This window comes from Manis javanica, chromosome 17, assembly GCF_040802235.1.
Source record: "Manis javanica isolate MJ-LG chromosome 17, MJ_LKY, whole genome shotgun sequence".
NCBI lineage: Eukaryota > Metazoa > Chordata > Mammalia > Pholidota > Manidae > Manis > Manis javanica.
Window position 1 is genome coordinate 11,921,272 of NC_133172.1, and position 14,922 is coordinate 11,936,193.

Here is a 14,922-nt window from a genome sequence, read left to right on the forward strand (position 1 = left end):
GCGAGAAACGGAGGAGCCCGCGCCCTGCCGACCGACTGACAGGCAGACGAAGCCGGGAGAGGTCGGGCGGGGCCGGGGCGGGGCCCGGGCGGGCGGGGAAAGGAGGGGCCGGGCGGGCGGTAAGAAGGGGAAGGAAGCGGAGGTGCCGGGCGGGCGCGGGGCGCGGGCAGGAAGCGGGGAGGGGCGGCGGGGCGGGGGCTCCGGAGAAACGCCCCAACTTCCTGCCCCGCCAGAGCCAGGAAGCGGGAGCCGGGACGCAGGGCCCGGGATCGCCGAGCCCGACCCCGGGCGCCCCGCCGGTCACCTCCCCGCGCGGACACCAGGTACACCACCCGCGGCCCCGCCCGCCTCCTCCCCTCGGCCGCCAGGGGAAGTGAGGAGGAGGAGGGAGGGGCTGGGGCGCTGCCCGCAGTGGAGGGGCCTCCTGGGGCCCCGCTGAGCCAGCGGCCGCCCCTCCCTGAGCCTCGATTTTCCCATCTGTCAAAGGGGGGACAGAGAGGAGAATATCCGCTGAGTGCCCAGTAAGTGGGGACGAGGGCTGCGAGGCCGGGGTCAGGGCCTCGCAACAGTCCAACGGAGGACGGATGATCACTCCCATTGTACGGGTAGGGAAACTGAGGCTCGGGAGCCGAACACTCGTCCTGGGGCACACACACACGGAGACCATGTGGAGTTGGGATTTGAACTCGCAGGTGCTTTCCGCCAGGCGCGGTCCTCCAACCCCGCATGCTTTAGGGCCACCTAAAAAGAAAAACAACAGTAACAGAGCTGAGGGCCTCTGTGAAGCTTGAAGTTTGGGGGGCTATTAATTCGACCCTGAGAGGTGGACTGCAGGGTACAGAGCTTGAGATCTTCTCCCATTGTACAGACGGGAAGATTGAGGCCCGGGAAGAAGTACAGTAATTGCCGCAGGTTATGCAGCTTGTCAGGGAAAGGTACGCTGGAACCCAGAATTTTTGTTTTCCAGCCCCAGCGGAAAGTGTGCAGCGGCGGGGGCGGGCTGTGCGGGGTGCGGGGAAAATTAATACATGAGCTTTCGGAATTCAGCTGGTTCCGGAGTTAGGGAAGCAAAATAGGCCGGAGAGCCCATGCCGGGGTCTCAGGGCCGGGACAACTGGAAAATCTCGGATCGAGCCCGGGCGGAGTGGGCTGGAACGGTCCGCAACGAGGGCGGGGAGGGAACGGGGAAGGCGGAGGAAGGAGGCGGGGCCCAGGAGAGTGACGGGAGCACTAGAGATACGGAAACGCCAGACCTCCAAAACAGGCTAGAGCAGCCTTTATCTGGCCGGCGTGGCGCGGTGGAGAGCTAGAGCGGCTGGCGGGAGGAGTAGAGTCGCTGGGGCAGTAGCCTAGCTGGAGTAGGGCTAGAGCGGCTGGCGGGAGGAGTGGAGCTGTATGCTAAGACTCACTCGGGCAGCTAGAGCGACGCGGGGGCGGGGGCATCCGGAGCCGGCGCGCGGAGTCTTCGGTTCTGGTAGCTGCGGTGCCTTCTCCTCCGACTCTGAGCAGGTGAGGGACGCGTCCCGTGGCGGGCGTCAGGCCCTGACTCCGCATGTCCGCCCCAGCATCCCTGGCCTTGCACATAGCAACGTCCCTGTAGAATTTGGGGCCCGTGTAGACTCGCCACGTTCCATGTATGATTTGGGGCTCGTGTAGACCCGCCACATTCCATATAGAGATTTCAAGGGCCTGCAGACCCACCATGTCCGGTCCCGCCCCCACCTCCCCCTCCCCAGGGAGACTTGGCTCCTTAAAGACGTGGGACTCCATCGGTCAATAGCATCCTCTAGAATCCGGGACCCAGTAGATTCTGGCTCTCGGGACCAACACATGCCCCTGTAGAATTCTAATCCCCTTTTAAATCTCCAGAGGTCCTATAGACTGGCCACTCCCCTTGTGGAATCATGATCCTATGTAATCCCTGGATCCTTGCAGACACACCATGTGTCAAATAGAATCTGGGGCCTTATGCATTCCAAGGACCCTTTATAGACTCACCCTATGTATTTTAGATTCTTTAAGGCTCCCAGAGGTTCTTGGAGACCAGGGTCATCCACTCAGTGTCTTAAAGACCCTGAGCGCTGCATAGAACCCAGGCACCTATGTACTCCCCCACACGTGCCCACTTTGCTCTAGGACCACCACCCCTAGGGACTTTCTAAACCAGCCCTGAATCCCCAAAACCCCATGCACACAGCACCCACTCTGCTGGACCCCATGCCTTGTCAGTTGTTGTAGATACATCTGACAGCTTCAGCCTTTAATTCCCCTGCCTTTGTGGACCCCTCTCCTCCCACATCTCCTAAGCATCCAACCCTCAACTTGCCCTGCCAGAATCTTCTCTGAGCCCCAGGGCTCTGTGGAGCAGCTGAATCCAACCTGCAGGCCCTGCCCAGGCCAAGTGCCCACATACCCCTCACCATCCCAGACACCATGAGGAATCCTCATGTGTCTCAGCTTTGGTTCAGATTTTAGTTTCTAAGGCTGGTTTGGAGTGCCCATGGTCTGAAACAGCACATTCTGGTAATTAAATGCCTAAATTTTGCAGCCAGACTACCTGGGTCTGAAGCTGAGCTGTGCCTCAGTTTCCTTCTCTGTAGAATGGGTATGGTAATAATTATAACCGCATGGGGTCACTATGAGGATTAAATGAGTTAATACTTATAAAGTAGTAATGCTGTGCCTGGCACATACTTAATGGCATGTAGTACACGTTAAGTGCCAGCTGTTATTTTCTATTGTGGTGAGGAATAAAGGAGATAATACATGACAAGTGCCTGATTTGGGGCCTGCCAGGCACTGAGCATTCGCTCAAATAATATGTATCCTCTCCTTTGTCCCTCTGGAATCTCCCTGCTCTGTCAAACTTCCCACCACTAAGCAGGATGAGCTTGGACCCTCCATGTGCATGGTTAAGTTTTCCAGCCCAGAAGTTGCAGCTGGTGGCCTGATGAAGGTTTTCCATCTCTGATGGGAATACCAATAGCTTTGGGGTGCTTGTGGTTATGAGGGTTCAGTGAGCTAATATGTGGGAAGCACTTAGAGCAATTCTTGGCACCCTTTAAGTGCTATGTAAGCTTAGCTCTCATAATAAATAATTACTATTATTTTTCGGCCTTGGCTTGCAAATTTATTTACGTGAATGTTAAAAAGTGCTCAAATCATAAACTACCCAACCTTGGATGTTGGGCAGATACACTTTATGGAAAGTAATAAAAACGATGCCAGCTCCGGTGCTTGAACCTATAGGGTGGCATTTGGACACTCCAGAAAGCACTGTTGTTCAATGATTGTAATCAAAGTCATAGGTACTATTTATTGAGCTTGAGGGAGGCCTGTGGAAGAGGGAGAAGGGTGGGTCTCCGGTGACTGGGATTATAAATAGCTTTGGGCTATAGGGAGAGACCCCCGCACTGGTCCACCCCACCCCTCTTTCCACAGCTCCTTCCCGCCTGACACGGGCTCTCGTGGCATTAGTCAGACTAATTAAGGACACAGAAGATGTCGGTGGGAAGACACAGGGAGAAGTGGAGACTCTGAGGGAGACAAGCTGGGAGAGAGAGAGATGAGACAGCGACTTGGAGAGGTGCGGGCCTGTGGCTGCAGGAAGCAGACCGGAAGAGAGGCAGCAGCAGAGGGGACAGACAGGGAGCAGGGAGCAGGGGGCTGGGGGTGGGGGCAGAGCCGGTGAGCAGAGTGGGACAGATCTGAAGCAAGGGAGTGAGAATAATGAGGAAACCGGGAGAAAGAGGCCGATTCAAGAGAGAGACGGCTTGGGAGACCTGGCTGGGGAAAGAGCCCATGAGACAGACGGACGGAGGGAGCAGGAGACAGACCCACCCGGGCTGAGCCCTCTCAGGACCATCCCTTCTTTGCTGGGACTGGGAGCCAGAAAGATGGCACGTCCCTGGGGGAAAGAGCTTCTGGACTCGGGAACTCCTGGTCCCTGAAGGAGAAGGGTTCAGAGTTTCGTTTTCTTATGTGAAGAGAGTTGGAGGTTGAGGGATTTGTCATTGTGATTTCCTGTCACAGGAAGTGGGGCTGGTGGGTTCAGAGGTGGCATCCTGCCCCAAGTCTGTCACAGATCAGAGGAGAGCCCCCTACACCCCAGTGAGCTCCCACCTGCCTCCCCTTTTTTTCCAGCTCTCCTTGCCTCCAGACCTGCCTCACAGGACACAACCCCAGCCTCCTCCCCACTCATACCCAGGAGGCCAGGCCACCAGCCTGGCCTTCCTCAGACCCAAGAGTCTGAGCCCTCAGTCCCCACCTCCATTAGGGACCCGAGAATACAAGCCTCGGAGCTGCAGCTCTGTCACAGACCCGGGCTCCTGGGCTTCCAGCCTCCCCCACAACAAGGCTCCCTGTCCTCGGGCTCCCCGCCCTAGCTGGCCTCTGAAGGGCTCTTTGTCGCCACACAGAGGCCCCTTTGAGCTGTGGAGGCCGGGATGGGGGGGAGGCTGTTTACTCACCTTCACACCTAGGCCAGGAATCTGTGAGTAACTGCCCTGTGCCGCCTCCCACCCCCTGACCGTGGCCCCTCCTGTCCCCCCAGCCCTGTGAGCCCATGGAGGCAGAGGACATCTCCCGAGGGGTGGTGAGTGGAGGGAGCCCAGGGGTGAGGGATCTGGGGGGCTGTGAGGCGGGGAGCGCTGTGGGCTGAAGCCATCCCTCCCATTCCACAGGCCCCAGGGCCCGCCCGGCCCAGCCTGGTGCCAGTCAGTATCATCGGGGCTGAGGATGAGGATTTTGAGAACGAGCTGGAGTCGGTGAGCGGGAGACGGGGTGGAAAAGCTCCTGTCCCTGGTTTTCAGTTCAGTTCCCGTTCTCAGTGTCCCCTTCTACCCAGGTCCGGTTCTCAGGCCCTCAGATGCTGTCCCCTGCCTCACCTCACTGCCCACTCTTTCCCTCCTCTTCCTGTACCCCCTTTCCTCAGCCCACACCCCATCCTTGAAGCCCCATGACAGCCCTCAAACCCCACTTTTTACCACTGCCCCCAGTTACAGCGCGGGCCCCATCCCAGCTCTCTGTTTTTGTCCGCATCACCAAGATCATGACCTTCAGGCTCACCCACTGCCCGACATCTGCCCCGACACCATCATCACCTGGCTTGTCCCGGCTGCCAGGGAAGGGAGAGGTCAAGCCCAGGGCCCCGCATCTGCTCCCACTGTCTCCCTCTCATCTCCCCCTTAGAGCACAGAGGAGCAGAACAGCCAGTTCCAGAGCCTGGAGCAGGTGAAGCGGCGCCCAGCCCACCTCATGGCCCTCCTGCAGCATGTGGCCCTGCAGTTTGAGCCGGGACCCCTGGTGAGGGGGGGCTGGGACTGCGCACAGCAGTCAGCGGGGTACACCAGTGGGGATGAGCCAGGAGGGTCTGGAAAACATCCAGAACGTACAGCCCAAGCTCTAGAAATAGAGCCAAAGAGCCTGCCATGTGATCTAGACAGTGACACGGGGAGCAGAGAGTGCAGGACAGGAGGGTACACAGGGCAGGGTCACACAGAGAGCAACAGGGAATCCAGAAGCCTGGCAGAAACCATGCCCCCATCCCTGTGTCCATGGCAGTGTCAACCATCAGTGATGGCACCCTCTCCAGGGACTCTGGAAATGGAATCCTCTGCTGTGTGGCCTCAGCAGGTGCGCCCAGTCAGTCGTTCAGGGCCGGTGCTCAGGAGAAAGCCATTAGCCTTCCGATCTAGGCAGCTCACCAGGCCCCAGCCCAGAAACAAGAAACCACCACAGGCCAGCCCACAAGGCAGAGAGAATGGAACTGACCCAGAGATGTCCCGTATCAGGCAGAAAATGCCTGGGAGGTGTGGTGGAGATTCGTGTTGTCCAGAAACATCTGCACAGTCTAGAGAACCCAGCAGGTGACTTAGGAGAAAGCCACGACTCTGGCTGGAGGGGACTCTGTGGACAAGGGTCCCATCCCATGGAGACCCAGTACAGCTCAGCACAGGCCACGAGCGGGGATTAGCCCAGGGCATTGTGCTAGAATGCATAGCGGGTCCCTCCAGAAAAATAAGGAGACACAGAAATGCCAGGTGGGATGCAGGGGGATGCAGAGCAATGGGCCAGTTGATTGACACCAGAGCTTCAGAAACTGGCAGGAAATCAGGAAGTTGCTTTCTCTCTGGAAAACTGGCTTCCCCTCCCCTAGGGCATGGAGGCCCTGGCCCTCTCCGTGGTCATCCTCCTAAGCCCAGGGTGGTACTGACTGCTGTGTCCCTGTATAGGTGTGGAAACAGGCCTGGTGAGGGCCACAGCTTGGCTTAGGTGACACAGATGGCCTCCAGCATTTTCAGATCTGTCCCCATGCCTCTCCCTCATCTCATCGGCTGGGGGAGCAGCTGGGAGATAGTTGCAGCCCCCCCAAGCTGCCTCCTCCTGGCCTTTTGTGGAGTTTCACTTTATGGGGGTGCAGGCATAGATTTGTTGAAAGTGTTTACAGTGGAGAAACAGAGTTCCACCCCCACTTGGGCAAGGCCTTAGCACACAGACTGTGCCCCTCACCCGACAAGATCCCCCCCAGGAGCCGTGACAGGCTAGAGTCCCCCCTGCACTGCTGGAATCATCCAGCCCATGGCTGGCACCCAGACCGCCTGCCTGATGAATGAAGGAGTGCACCCCACCTGCCCACCTGTTTATTTCCCAGCCCTCACTGCACAATGGGCTGTCTGGGACAGAGGAATCCGAGCCCCACACACACCCCCTCAGGTTGCTCACAGTATTTCTAGTCAGTGGAGTGTGGCCAAGACGGGCTGCCTGGATCCCAATCCCAGCTCTCCCCCTTACTGGCTGTGTGACCTTGTGCAGGCTTCCTGGGCTTGGTTTTATTATCTATAAAATGGGATATTGACATTCCCTGTGATTGAACAGGCTAACATGTGTTAAAGGGTTCAGAACAGCATCCTGCGTCCGTGCAGCCCTCAGTGGTTGGCCTAGTGGTGGGAGCGGTAGCACGGAGCAAATAGAACCACACGGAACCATTTCACAGAATAGAAAAAGGGCAAATGCCTGTGGTGGCCCCAAGGAGGCAAGCACTTGGGTGTGGGGATGGTAGAGACCAGGGAGCACTTCCCAGAGGATCTGAGCCCGGAGGCTTTCCAGGGGGAGTGGTTTGGGTTGGTGGCAGGACTAGTTACCCTCTGTCTCCTCAGCTGTGCTACCTGCACGCGGACATGCTGGGCTCCCTGGGCACCAAGGAGGCCAAGAAGGCCTTCCTCGACTTCTACCACAGCTTCCTGGACAAGACAGCGGTGAGAGACCTTGGAGTGGCCCCAGGCCTCCTGCCCCTTGGCCCTGGAGAGCCACTGCACCTCCCAGCTTCCACCGCACTGAGGGCAGTGTGAAGGGGGCCGGGCCTGGGGAGCCCCTGCGCCAGCCCGCTGCCCCTCCACTGCTCCCTCCCCAGTGGGCCCTGGCCTGAGGTCCTCCCCTTTACTCCCTGCTCTCTCCCAAGCAGCTTCTACGGGTGCCTGTCCCTGCCACAGTTGCCTTTGAACTTGGTAAGGAGTAGAGGGGGCTGCAGGGTGAAAGTGAGGTCTCTAGCAGGGACCAGGTCCCCCGGGAGCCCTGGGCAGGGGAGGCCACGCTCCCATGCTCCCATGGACAGCGGGATAGCAGCCCCAGGAAGTGTGGCCACTGGAGCCCAGGGAAGGGTGGTTGGGTGTCAGAGGCCCAAGGAACCGGCCCCAGCCCCTGCCGATGTCCCCGCAGACCGCACCCGGCCGGAACTCATCTCTGAGGATCTCCAGCGGCAGTTTGTGCAGGAGGTGTGGCAGAGCCAGCAGGCAATGCTCAGCCGGCAGCTGGAGGACTTCCGCTCCAAGCGGCTCATGGGCATGACGCCCTGGGAGCACGAGCTGGCCCAGCTGGAGGCCTGGGCTGGGCGCGACCGCCTGGGCTTCGAGGCCCGGGAGCGGCACCTGGCTGAGCAGCAGCTGACCCAGCTGGAGGAGATGCAGTGAGTGGGGACGGCGTCCCCTGCCCAGGGGTCATTCTGTCCTCAGCATGCGGGCTCTTCCCTGACATCTGGTTCCCCAGCGCAAGCCCTTTAGTTCATCTGGTTTTGTGTCTTCCCTTCCCAGCTTTGGGGTTCCCTCCAGCTTCCAGATCTCCATGGTCTCTTGTTCGGGCCTGGTGTTTGGGTCCTGTTCTTGCCTGGATGAGATTCTCCTTCCTCATGTGGGCCTCCTTTCCAGTCGCCCTGACAGTCCCCTCTCTGCCTGCCCAGGCGGACAGTGACCTGGACCTTTGTGCTTGGGGAATAGGGACCCCAGGCTTAGCAAGTTTGTCACAAACTTCTTTCTTCTCACAGACACACCATTTCTCCTGATGAGGAAAAGAGGTGATGGAAGCAGAGGGGACAGCGAGAGGGAGGAGGGAGGGGCCTGGGCATTGCCCGCCAACCCGGCTTGTCCCCTGGACCCTCTCCCCTTCCCTCAGCCGCTCAGTGGGAAGTGGTGGGGTTGGGGTGGGAAGGGGACCTGGGGGGAGGCCGTGGGGCAGCAGTGTGTGCGTCCCAGGACCCTCACTGTCCCATCCCCAGTGCCGCTGTGGTCAACGCCATCAGCCTGTACATGCGCCACCTTGGGGTGCGGACCAAGAGTGGGGACAAGAAGTCGGGGAGGAATTTCTTCCGAAAAAAGGTGCTTTCCTGAGTGCCCAAGCTTGGCCCTTTCCTTCCCAAAGACCCCTGGGAAGCCTCCCGACTCTGTGCCCCTGGGGGCTGGCTCCACTTCACTGGCATCTCAGAAATAACTAGTGCCCCGCCCCTCCTGCCTCCCACAGGTCATGGGGAACCGGCGGGCGGATGAGCCCACCAAGACCAAGAAGGGACTGAGCATCTTTCTGGATGCTGCCCGCTGGAGCCGGGGAGAGCCGCAGGGTGAGGCGCTGGCCTGGGCCCTGGCCCCACCTCCCCACGCTGCCCCTACCTCATGGTCCACCTCTCGTTTCAGCTCCGGATCTTCGACACCCCAAAGTGGAAGCTGATGGTAATGGTCCTGAAGCCAGAGCTTCCCCCCTGGGGACCTGAGGAAGGCTGGGAAGGGTCCCCTGGGTGATGGGGAGGAGGGGACTGGAGCCTGCATCTTGGGCCCCCTAGGCTGTCGCGGGTTAGTGTTGCTAGACATTCATTTCTGCCTTCCGTTCTCACTGTCTCCCCAGCTGAGAAGCCAGGCCTTATGGAACGGAAGGGAGGCCTGGGGGTGCCCTCCCGGGACCGGAATGTTGGGGTGTCTGGACAGGACACCCCCGGAATTTCTCTGCACCCACTGTCTAAGGATAGTCCCGACCGGGAACCAGGTGAGAGTTTCCTGGTCACCCCCCGGTGAGGCCGCCCCTTGGCTTTCTGCGTGCGCCACCTGCTCCTGGTCACCAGTGTTGTTAATAGAACCACCCGTTGCCCACAGTCGACCCTTTCCGGGCTTTCCTCCCAGGCTCTGACCTCTATCATGGGGGGACGGGCTCCCTCCTCCTGGGACTACGTGTCCGTCAGCCCCCGTGGCTTACTTTCCCAGAGCGCTCTGAGCGCATTAGCCCCCGAGGTGGTGCGCCCGGCGGCCCCATTGCTGCAGTCTCCGTGTGGCCCCCAGCCCCGTGGGTCTCAGGCGGCTGCATGGCTCACACCCTGGCTCTGCGGCTCGCTGGAGTTGTATCATGGAAGTCGCTCCAGGTCACCCCATGAGTCTCAGTGTCCTCATCCCTACATGGGGTACACCCTCCTCCCCCACTGAGCAGAGCACAAAGCCCGTCCGTGTGTCCATCCCACTGGAGTACAGAGCAGCCACTCGGTGTCCGCCGGGCGCTGCAGCCAGCCTCCCTCTCCGCTGCCTGCACAGGTGGCGATGCCCCACCGGAGCTGGGGGACCTGCCCCCACAGGGCCCAGCGGGCCTGGAGCCCCCAGCGCCCCCGGAGAGCACTGAGGAGGGAGCTGATTCCGAGAGGTGCGTAGGGCGGGGGCGCGGGGTGCTGGGCACGGGACCAGGCTTACGGGGGGCTGGGGGGGCGCGAGGGGCTGCGCTGCCATTTGCACCTGCTGTCCCGAGCCGTCTCCACCTGGCCTGCTCCTTCCTCCTTCCTCCTCCTCCTCCTCCTCCTCCACCTGGCCTGCTCCTTCCTCCTTCCTCCTCCTCCTCCTCCTCCTCCACCTGGCCTGCTCCTTCCTCCTTCCTCCTCATCCTCCTCCTCCTCCACCTGGCCTGCTCCTTCCTCCTCCTCCTTCCTCCTTCCTCCTCCCCCTCCTCCCCCTCCTCCTCCCCCTCCTCCCCCTCTTCCTCCACTTCCTCCTCCCCTTCCTCCCCCTCCCCCTCCTCCCCCCTCCTCCCCCTCCCCCTCCTCCCCCTCCTTCTCCTCCCCCTCCCCCTCCTCCCCCTCCTTCTCCTCCCCATCCCCCCCTCCCCTTCTTCCTCCTCCCCCTCCCCTCCTCCCCCCTGTACCCCCCTTCCTGCCTCACCCCTCCGGCCCTGTCCCTGCCCCTGCAGGTGCTCACCTCCTCCCTTCCTCTCAAGCCTCTGCCCAGCCTGCTCCTGCCTCCTGGTGCCCCTGCCTCAGTTCCCCGCCCCTCTGTGCTCCATGCTCGGGGGCCTTGTCCCCTCACAGCTGGGGGGCAGGATGTGCCCCCTGCCCGTCCTTGTGCCGCTGCTTTGGGGACCCTCTGGTGGGTGGGAGAGGTGAGTTGGGTTCCATCTCTGATCCTGTGCCCCTCTCTCCCCAGAAAGTGGAAGAGGTGGGTGCCTGGGCCCTGGGTTGGGGGAGGGCTAGCCCTCCCCCACGTCTCCCAGCCCCTCCCCCTCCCCATGGGCCGCCCCTCCCCTTCACCCCTGTGAGGGGTGGGTGGGGACGTCACCCTCCCAGCCAAAGAGCTAAGTATTGGAATTCCCCCTCCCCCGCCGACTCCCCCTCTGCCCACATCCCCCTGCCCCAGGGAAGGGAGGGCTCCGCCACGCTGCATCCTGGGTGCCCCCCCCCCGACTTCAGTATCCCTCCTGACCACCCCCCACTGCCCCAGCACCCTGAGATCCCACTGCTCCTTCTGACTCTCTTTTCTGTTGCATGTTTGATCCCTGTCCTGGTCTCTCCCTGTCCCTGGTCTGTCCTGGTCTCTTCCCTCTGTCCCTGTCCTGGTCTCTCCCTGTCTATTCGTCCTGGTCTGTCCCTGTTCTGGTCTTTCCCTCTCTGTGCCCTGGTCTCTACCTGATTCTGTCCTTGGCCTCGGAGTCCAGGCTGTCAGGGCGTCTGGGGCGCTCAGAGAGCCTGCGGGTGAGTGACCGCCGCCGGCCTTCCCGGGGCAGCCTCGGGGCTAAGGGCCGGGGTGGGGGCCGCTCCCGGAGTGACGTGGACATGGACCCCAGCTCCGCCACGGCCGTGCTCGGCCCTGCCCGACGACCCACGTATGTCACTCCTCCCACCTGCTAAGGCAGCCTGAAGAGTCAGGGAGGTTGGTGGGGGGCTGGGAGACTTGTTGCCAGAGTCACAGAGAATGGGGTCGGATGCCAAGGTCACTCAGGGCCTCCTGTGGGCCCAGGAGAGGGGTCGGTCCCTTCTTTCTGGAGATTTGGGGCTGTTCTGCAGCATGGGCCACCTTGGGGGAATCAAATGCTGAGGCCACAGAGGAGTGTGGGGCAGTAGGAGCGGAAGTCTCCCTGGGACGCCCCAAGCCAGGGCCCTAACGAGGCCTCTGTCCCACAGCCCCGAGCCTGGAGAGGAAGGGGAGCCCGGACGGTCAGCCCTGGAGCTGGAACCAGAAGAGCCCCCTGGCTGGCGGGAGCTCATGCCCCCAGGCACCCTGCACAGCCTCCCCAAGAGCCAGGTGAAGCGCCAGGAAGTCATCAGCGGTGAGTGCCACCCATTCCAACCCACCGTGTGCCCAGGACACAATCCGTCTTGGCAGAGACAGGCAGATGTCCGTCTTGGTGTTACTTAGAACAGGCAGAACCTGAAAGCAGCCCTTTTCTGGCAGAGGGCCATTTGTTAGGAAGTTGTAGAACAGCCCCTGGGTGGGACAGGAATGTGGCTGCCAAAGGACACTTCCTAGGAATCCTCAGCAGTGCAGAACAGTGCGGGTGTTGGGGGCTAGAAGCGGCATATAGTCGTGTTTCCAGTGTAACCTGATTACTAATAGGGCAGGCGCAGACTGCCTCCAAGGCTTGTGGAGCTGAGGGGATTTGGGTGGAGGCCTGGGTGCGCAGGGGAACATTCCAGTGCCCCTGCTGTTAACTCTGATCTTAACCATTTGGAGGAAGAAAGGCTCCCAGAGGGAATAGCTTGGGAGGGTAATGCATTAGCAGTGCCTGCTTCTGGGCAGAAAAACGATGGGGGTGTTTCCCATCATTGATTCTTTTCTGTGATTTTTGAATTGTGTGTGTGTAGATCAGGGTTGGCAAAAGCAGCACACTTTTTTGGAAGTTATATAGAGGTTACTTAATAGTAGGAAGGGTAGTCATTCACATTTTTAAGGCAGCAGGTGAAGTTTCTGGGTCACAGATCTTTCTGAGGGTATGATCAAAACAAGCAGTGCTGTCCAATAGAACTTTCTAGAATGACTGAAACATAAACTATCCACGCTGCCCAGCATGGTAACCACCAGCCACATAATGGCTGTTGAGCATTTGAAATGACAGCTATGAGTGGGAAGTGATTCTTGTATTTTGTTTCACTTCATTTAATTAAAATGTGAAGGGCCGAATGTGGCTAGTAGCTACCACACCAGGCAGCATACAATTTTACTAACCAGAAAAATACACATAACACACAGATTCGTGCATTTAGTCTCCAGGGACTCTTGGGGCCCCTGGAACCTGGGCATGCACCCTCTGGGGTCCCTGGATCTGAGACTGTCAGCCTGCACGTAGGAGGGAGTTCATTGTTCCAGAAACCAAGGCCGAGAGACTTGCTGGTCAGTTAGACACTACACAGCTGCAGGCTTGCTGGCAGTGGGGTGACCAGCGCATCCCAGTTTACCTGGGACCTTCCTGGTTTTAGCACTGAAAATCCCACTTCCTGGGAAGCCCACTGGTGCCAAGCGCACTAGGACCACTTGTCACCCCAGCTGGCTGCCAAAGCCAAAAAAGGCAGGCAGTGGGTCTAGGAGTCCTCAGTTGCTACTTCAGGGGCAAATGATTCTACCCAGAGAGTTGTCTGTCTCATCCCTCCCCCAGACCATCCCCTGTAGTTTGCAGTCTTCCCAACCATGCTTCCTGCTCGGTGGCCCCACAGAGCTGCTGGTGACTGAGGCGGCCCATGTCCGCATGCTCCGGGTGCTGCATGACCTCTTCTATCAGCCCATGGCGGATGGGGGCTTCTTTCCCCTGGAGGAGCTACAGAACATCTTCCCCAGCCTGGACGAGCTCATCGAGGTGCACTGTGAGTGCAGGGCTGCGTCTCCAGTGGGCAGCCCACCGTGCTCCTTGGAGCTTAGCACATTCTCCTGAGTGCCTGCCTTGGGCAGCACCTGTTCTAGCACCCAGACCCCCAGGGGGCACCTCCATAAGTCCATGGCAGGGAGTGGGAGGGTCACGGGCCCGGCCCACCAGTCCCAAGAATCAGACAGGCACCTGCAGCCCAACCCCTCGAGATCTCCACCAGCTCTACATACAGTCTTGCGGGCCCTGACAACACCCCCTTTCCTCCCTGCTCCCCACAGCCCTATTCCTCGATTGCCTGATGAAGCGGAGACAGGACAGTGGCTACCTCATTGAGGAGATCGGAGATGTGCTTCTGGCTCGGGTGAGGGCGCCCAGCCCAGCCCCCTGTCCCCTCCTCCCAGCCAGGAAACTGGAATCCAGGCCCTGCGGGCCAGGTGTCCAGCCTTCCCCTGTGAAGGTCAGGGGTCCGGGCCCCTAGCCCTGTCCTCCTGTCTAGGCTGCCATCCCCGTGTGGGGCCCGGCTGTTCTGGAACCCACCTGAGACATCCTCCCTGGCCTGAATCTTGCTGTAGTTTGATGGTCCCGAGGGCTCCTGGTTCCAGAAAATCTCCTCCCGCTTCTGCAGCCGCCAGTCATTTGCCTTAGAGCAGCTCAAAGCCAAACAGCGCAAGGAGCCTCGGTTCTCTGCCTTTGTGCAGGTGAGGCAGGGGTGGGTGAGGCTGGGTGTTTCGGGGGGAAGAGGCTAGTGTCCCTGTCCCTGAGGCGGGTCCATGCATGGGTCACCTCAGCACCGCTGTCCCCTCAGGAGGCCGAGAGCCGCCCACGGTGCCGCCGCCTGCAGCTGAAGGACATGATCCCCACTGAGATGCAGCGCCTGACCAAGTACCCCCTGCTCCTGCAGAGCATCGGGCAGAACACAGGTACCCGGCCATCCTGTCTGCGCTTGGCTGCCAGACCACGAGCTTCCAGGGTTGGAGTCCACCTCAGCTGGTGTCCCCCTTGCCCACAGAGGAGCCTGAGGAGCGGGAGAAGGTAGAGCTGGCGGCCGAGTGCTGCAGGGAAATTCTGCACCACGTCAACCAAGCCGTGCGAGACATGGAGGACCTGCTGGTGAGCCTGGGCATGGCCCCAGGCCCAGGGCCGCAGGCGGGTGTGTGCAGGAGAAGGCCTGGCCCTCAGTTGGACCACCTCAGGGTCACTTCTGACCTGGAGGTCAAGCCCAGCCCTTGGCCTGTCCCCCTCGGGGTCACTGTTTAGCCAAGGGTTAGGAGGGTCCTTAGCCCCTCACTTTCAGGGTCACCAGAAGTCGGGCCTTACCCTCAGCTTGTCCCCCTCACGGTCAGGGGTCAGTGAGGGTCAGCCCCAGCCCTGGCTTGTCCTCATGACACTCCCCTCCCTGCCCCAGCGGCTCAAGGATTACCAGAAGCGCCTGGACTTGTCCCACCTGCGGCAGAGCAGCGACCCCATGCTGAGCGAGTTCAAGGTGGCCCTGCCTGCCCTGCCCTCGCCCCACCCTGGCCTGCCGCCTTGGGGAGGGAGAGGGGTCCCTTGGCT

At 60.3% G+C, this 14,922-nt stretch overlaps 1 protein-coding gene across 11 annotated transcripts in view; it reads left to right on the top strand.

Annotated features, from left to right (window-relative positions):
* Window positions 1-14,922, top strand: part of ARHGEF1 (Rho guanine nucleotide exchange factor 1) — a 17,892-nt gene continuing 2,970 nt past the window's right edge. For 2 of the 11 annotated variants that reach the window (XM_073225256.1, XM_073225255.1), the window contains exons 1-22: window positions 1,252-1,509; window positions 4,553-4,594; window positions 4,683-4,766; window positions 5,191-5,304; window positions 7,158-7,256; window positions 7,463-7,505; window positions 7,717-7,963; window positions 8,318-8,347; window positions 8,549-8,648; window positions 8,791-8,887; window positions 8,961-8,996; window positions 9,169-9,306; window positions 9,843-9,948; window positions 10,719-10,730; window positions 11,227-11,394; window positions 11,693-11,838; window positions 13,220-13,366; window positions 13,647-13,729; window positions 13,941-14,066; window positions 14,174-14,288; window positions 14,378-14,478; window positions 14,774-14,851. In XM_073225256.1, the coding sequence (XP_073081357.1) occupies window positions 1,396-1,509; window positions 4,553-4,594; window positions 4,683-4,766; window positions 5,191-5,304; window positions 7,158-7,256; window positions 7,463-7,505; window positions 7,717-7,963; window positions 8,318-8,347; window positions 8,549-8,648; window positions 8,791-8,887; window positions 8,961-8,996; window positions 9,169-9,306; window positions 9,843-9,948; window positions 10,719-10,730; window positions 11,227-11,394; window positions 11,693-11,838; window positions 13,220-13,366; window positions 13,647-13,729; window positions 13,941-14,066; window positions 14,174-14,288; window positions 14,378-14,478; window positions 14,774-14,851 (2,226 nt within the window). In that variant the 5' untranslated portion in view covers window positions 1,252-1,395. Of the gene's footprint in view, window positions 324-486; window positions 606-862; window positions 936-1,251; window positions 1,510-3,441; window positions 3,587-4,552; window positions 4,595-4,682; window positions 4,767-5,190; window positions 5,305-7,157; window positions 7,257-7,462; window positions 7,506-7,716; window positions 7,964-8,317; window positions 8,348-8,548; window positions 8,649-8,790; window positions 8,888-8,960; window positions 8,997-9,168; window positions 9,307-9,842; window positions 9,949-10,718; window positions 10,731-11,226; window positions 11,395-11,692; window positions 11,839-13,219; window positions 13,367-13,646; window positions 13,730-13,940; window positions 14,067-14,173; window positions 14,289-14,377; window positions 14,479-14,773; window positions 14,852-14,922 lie in introns of those variants that run through there. The other 9 variants (XM_073225265.1, XM_073225259.1, XM_073225260.1 and 6 more) reach the window with 9 other exon arrangements.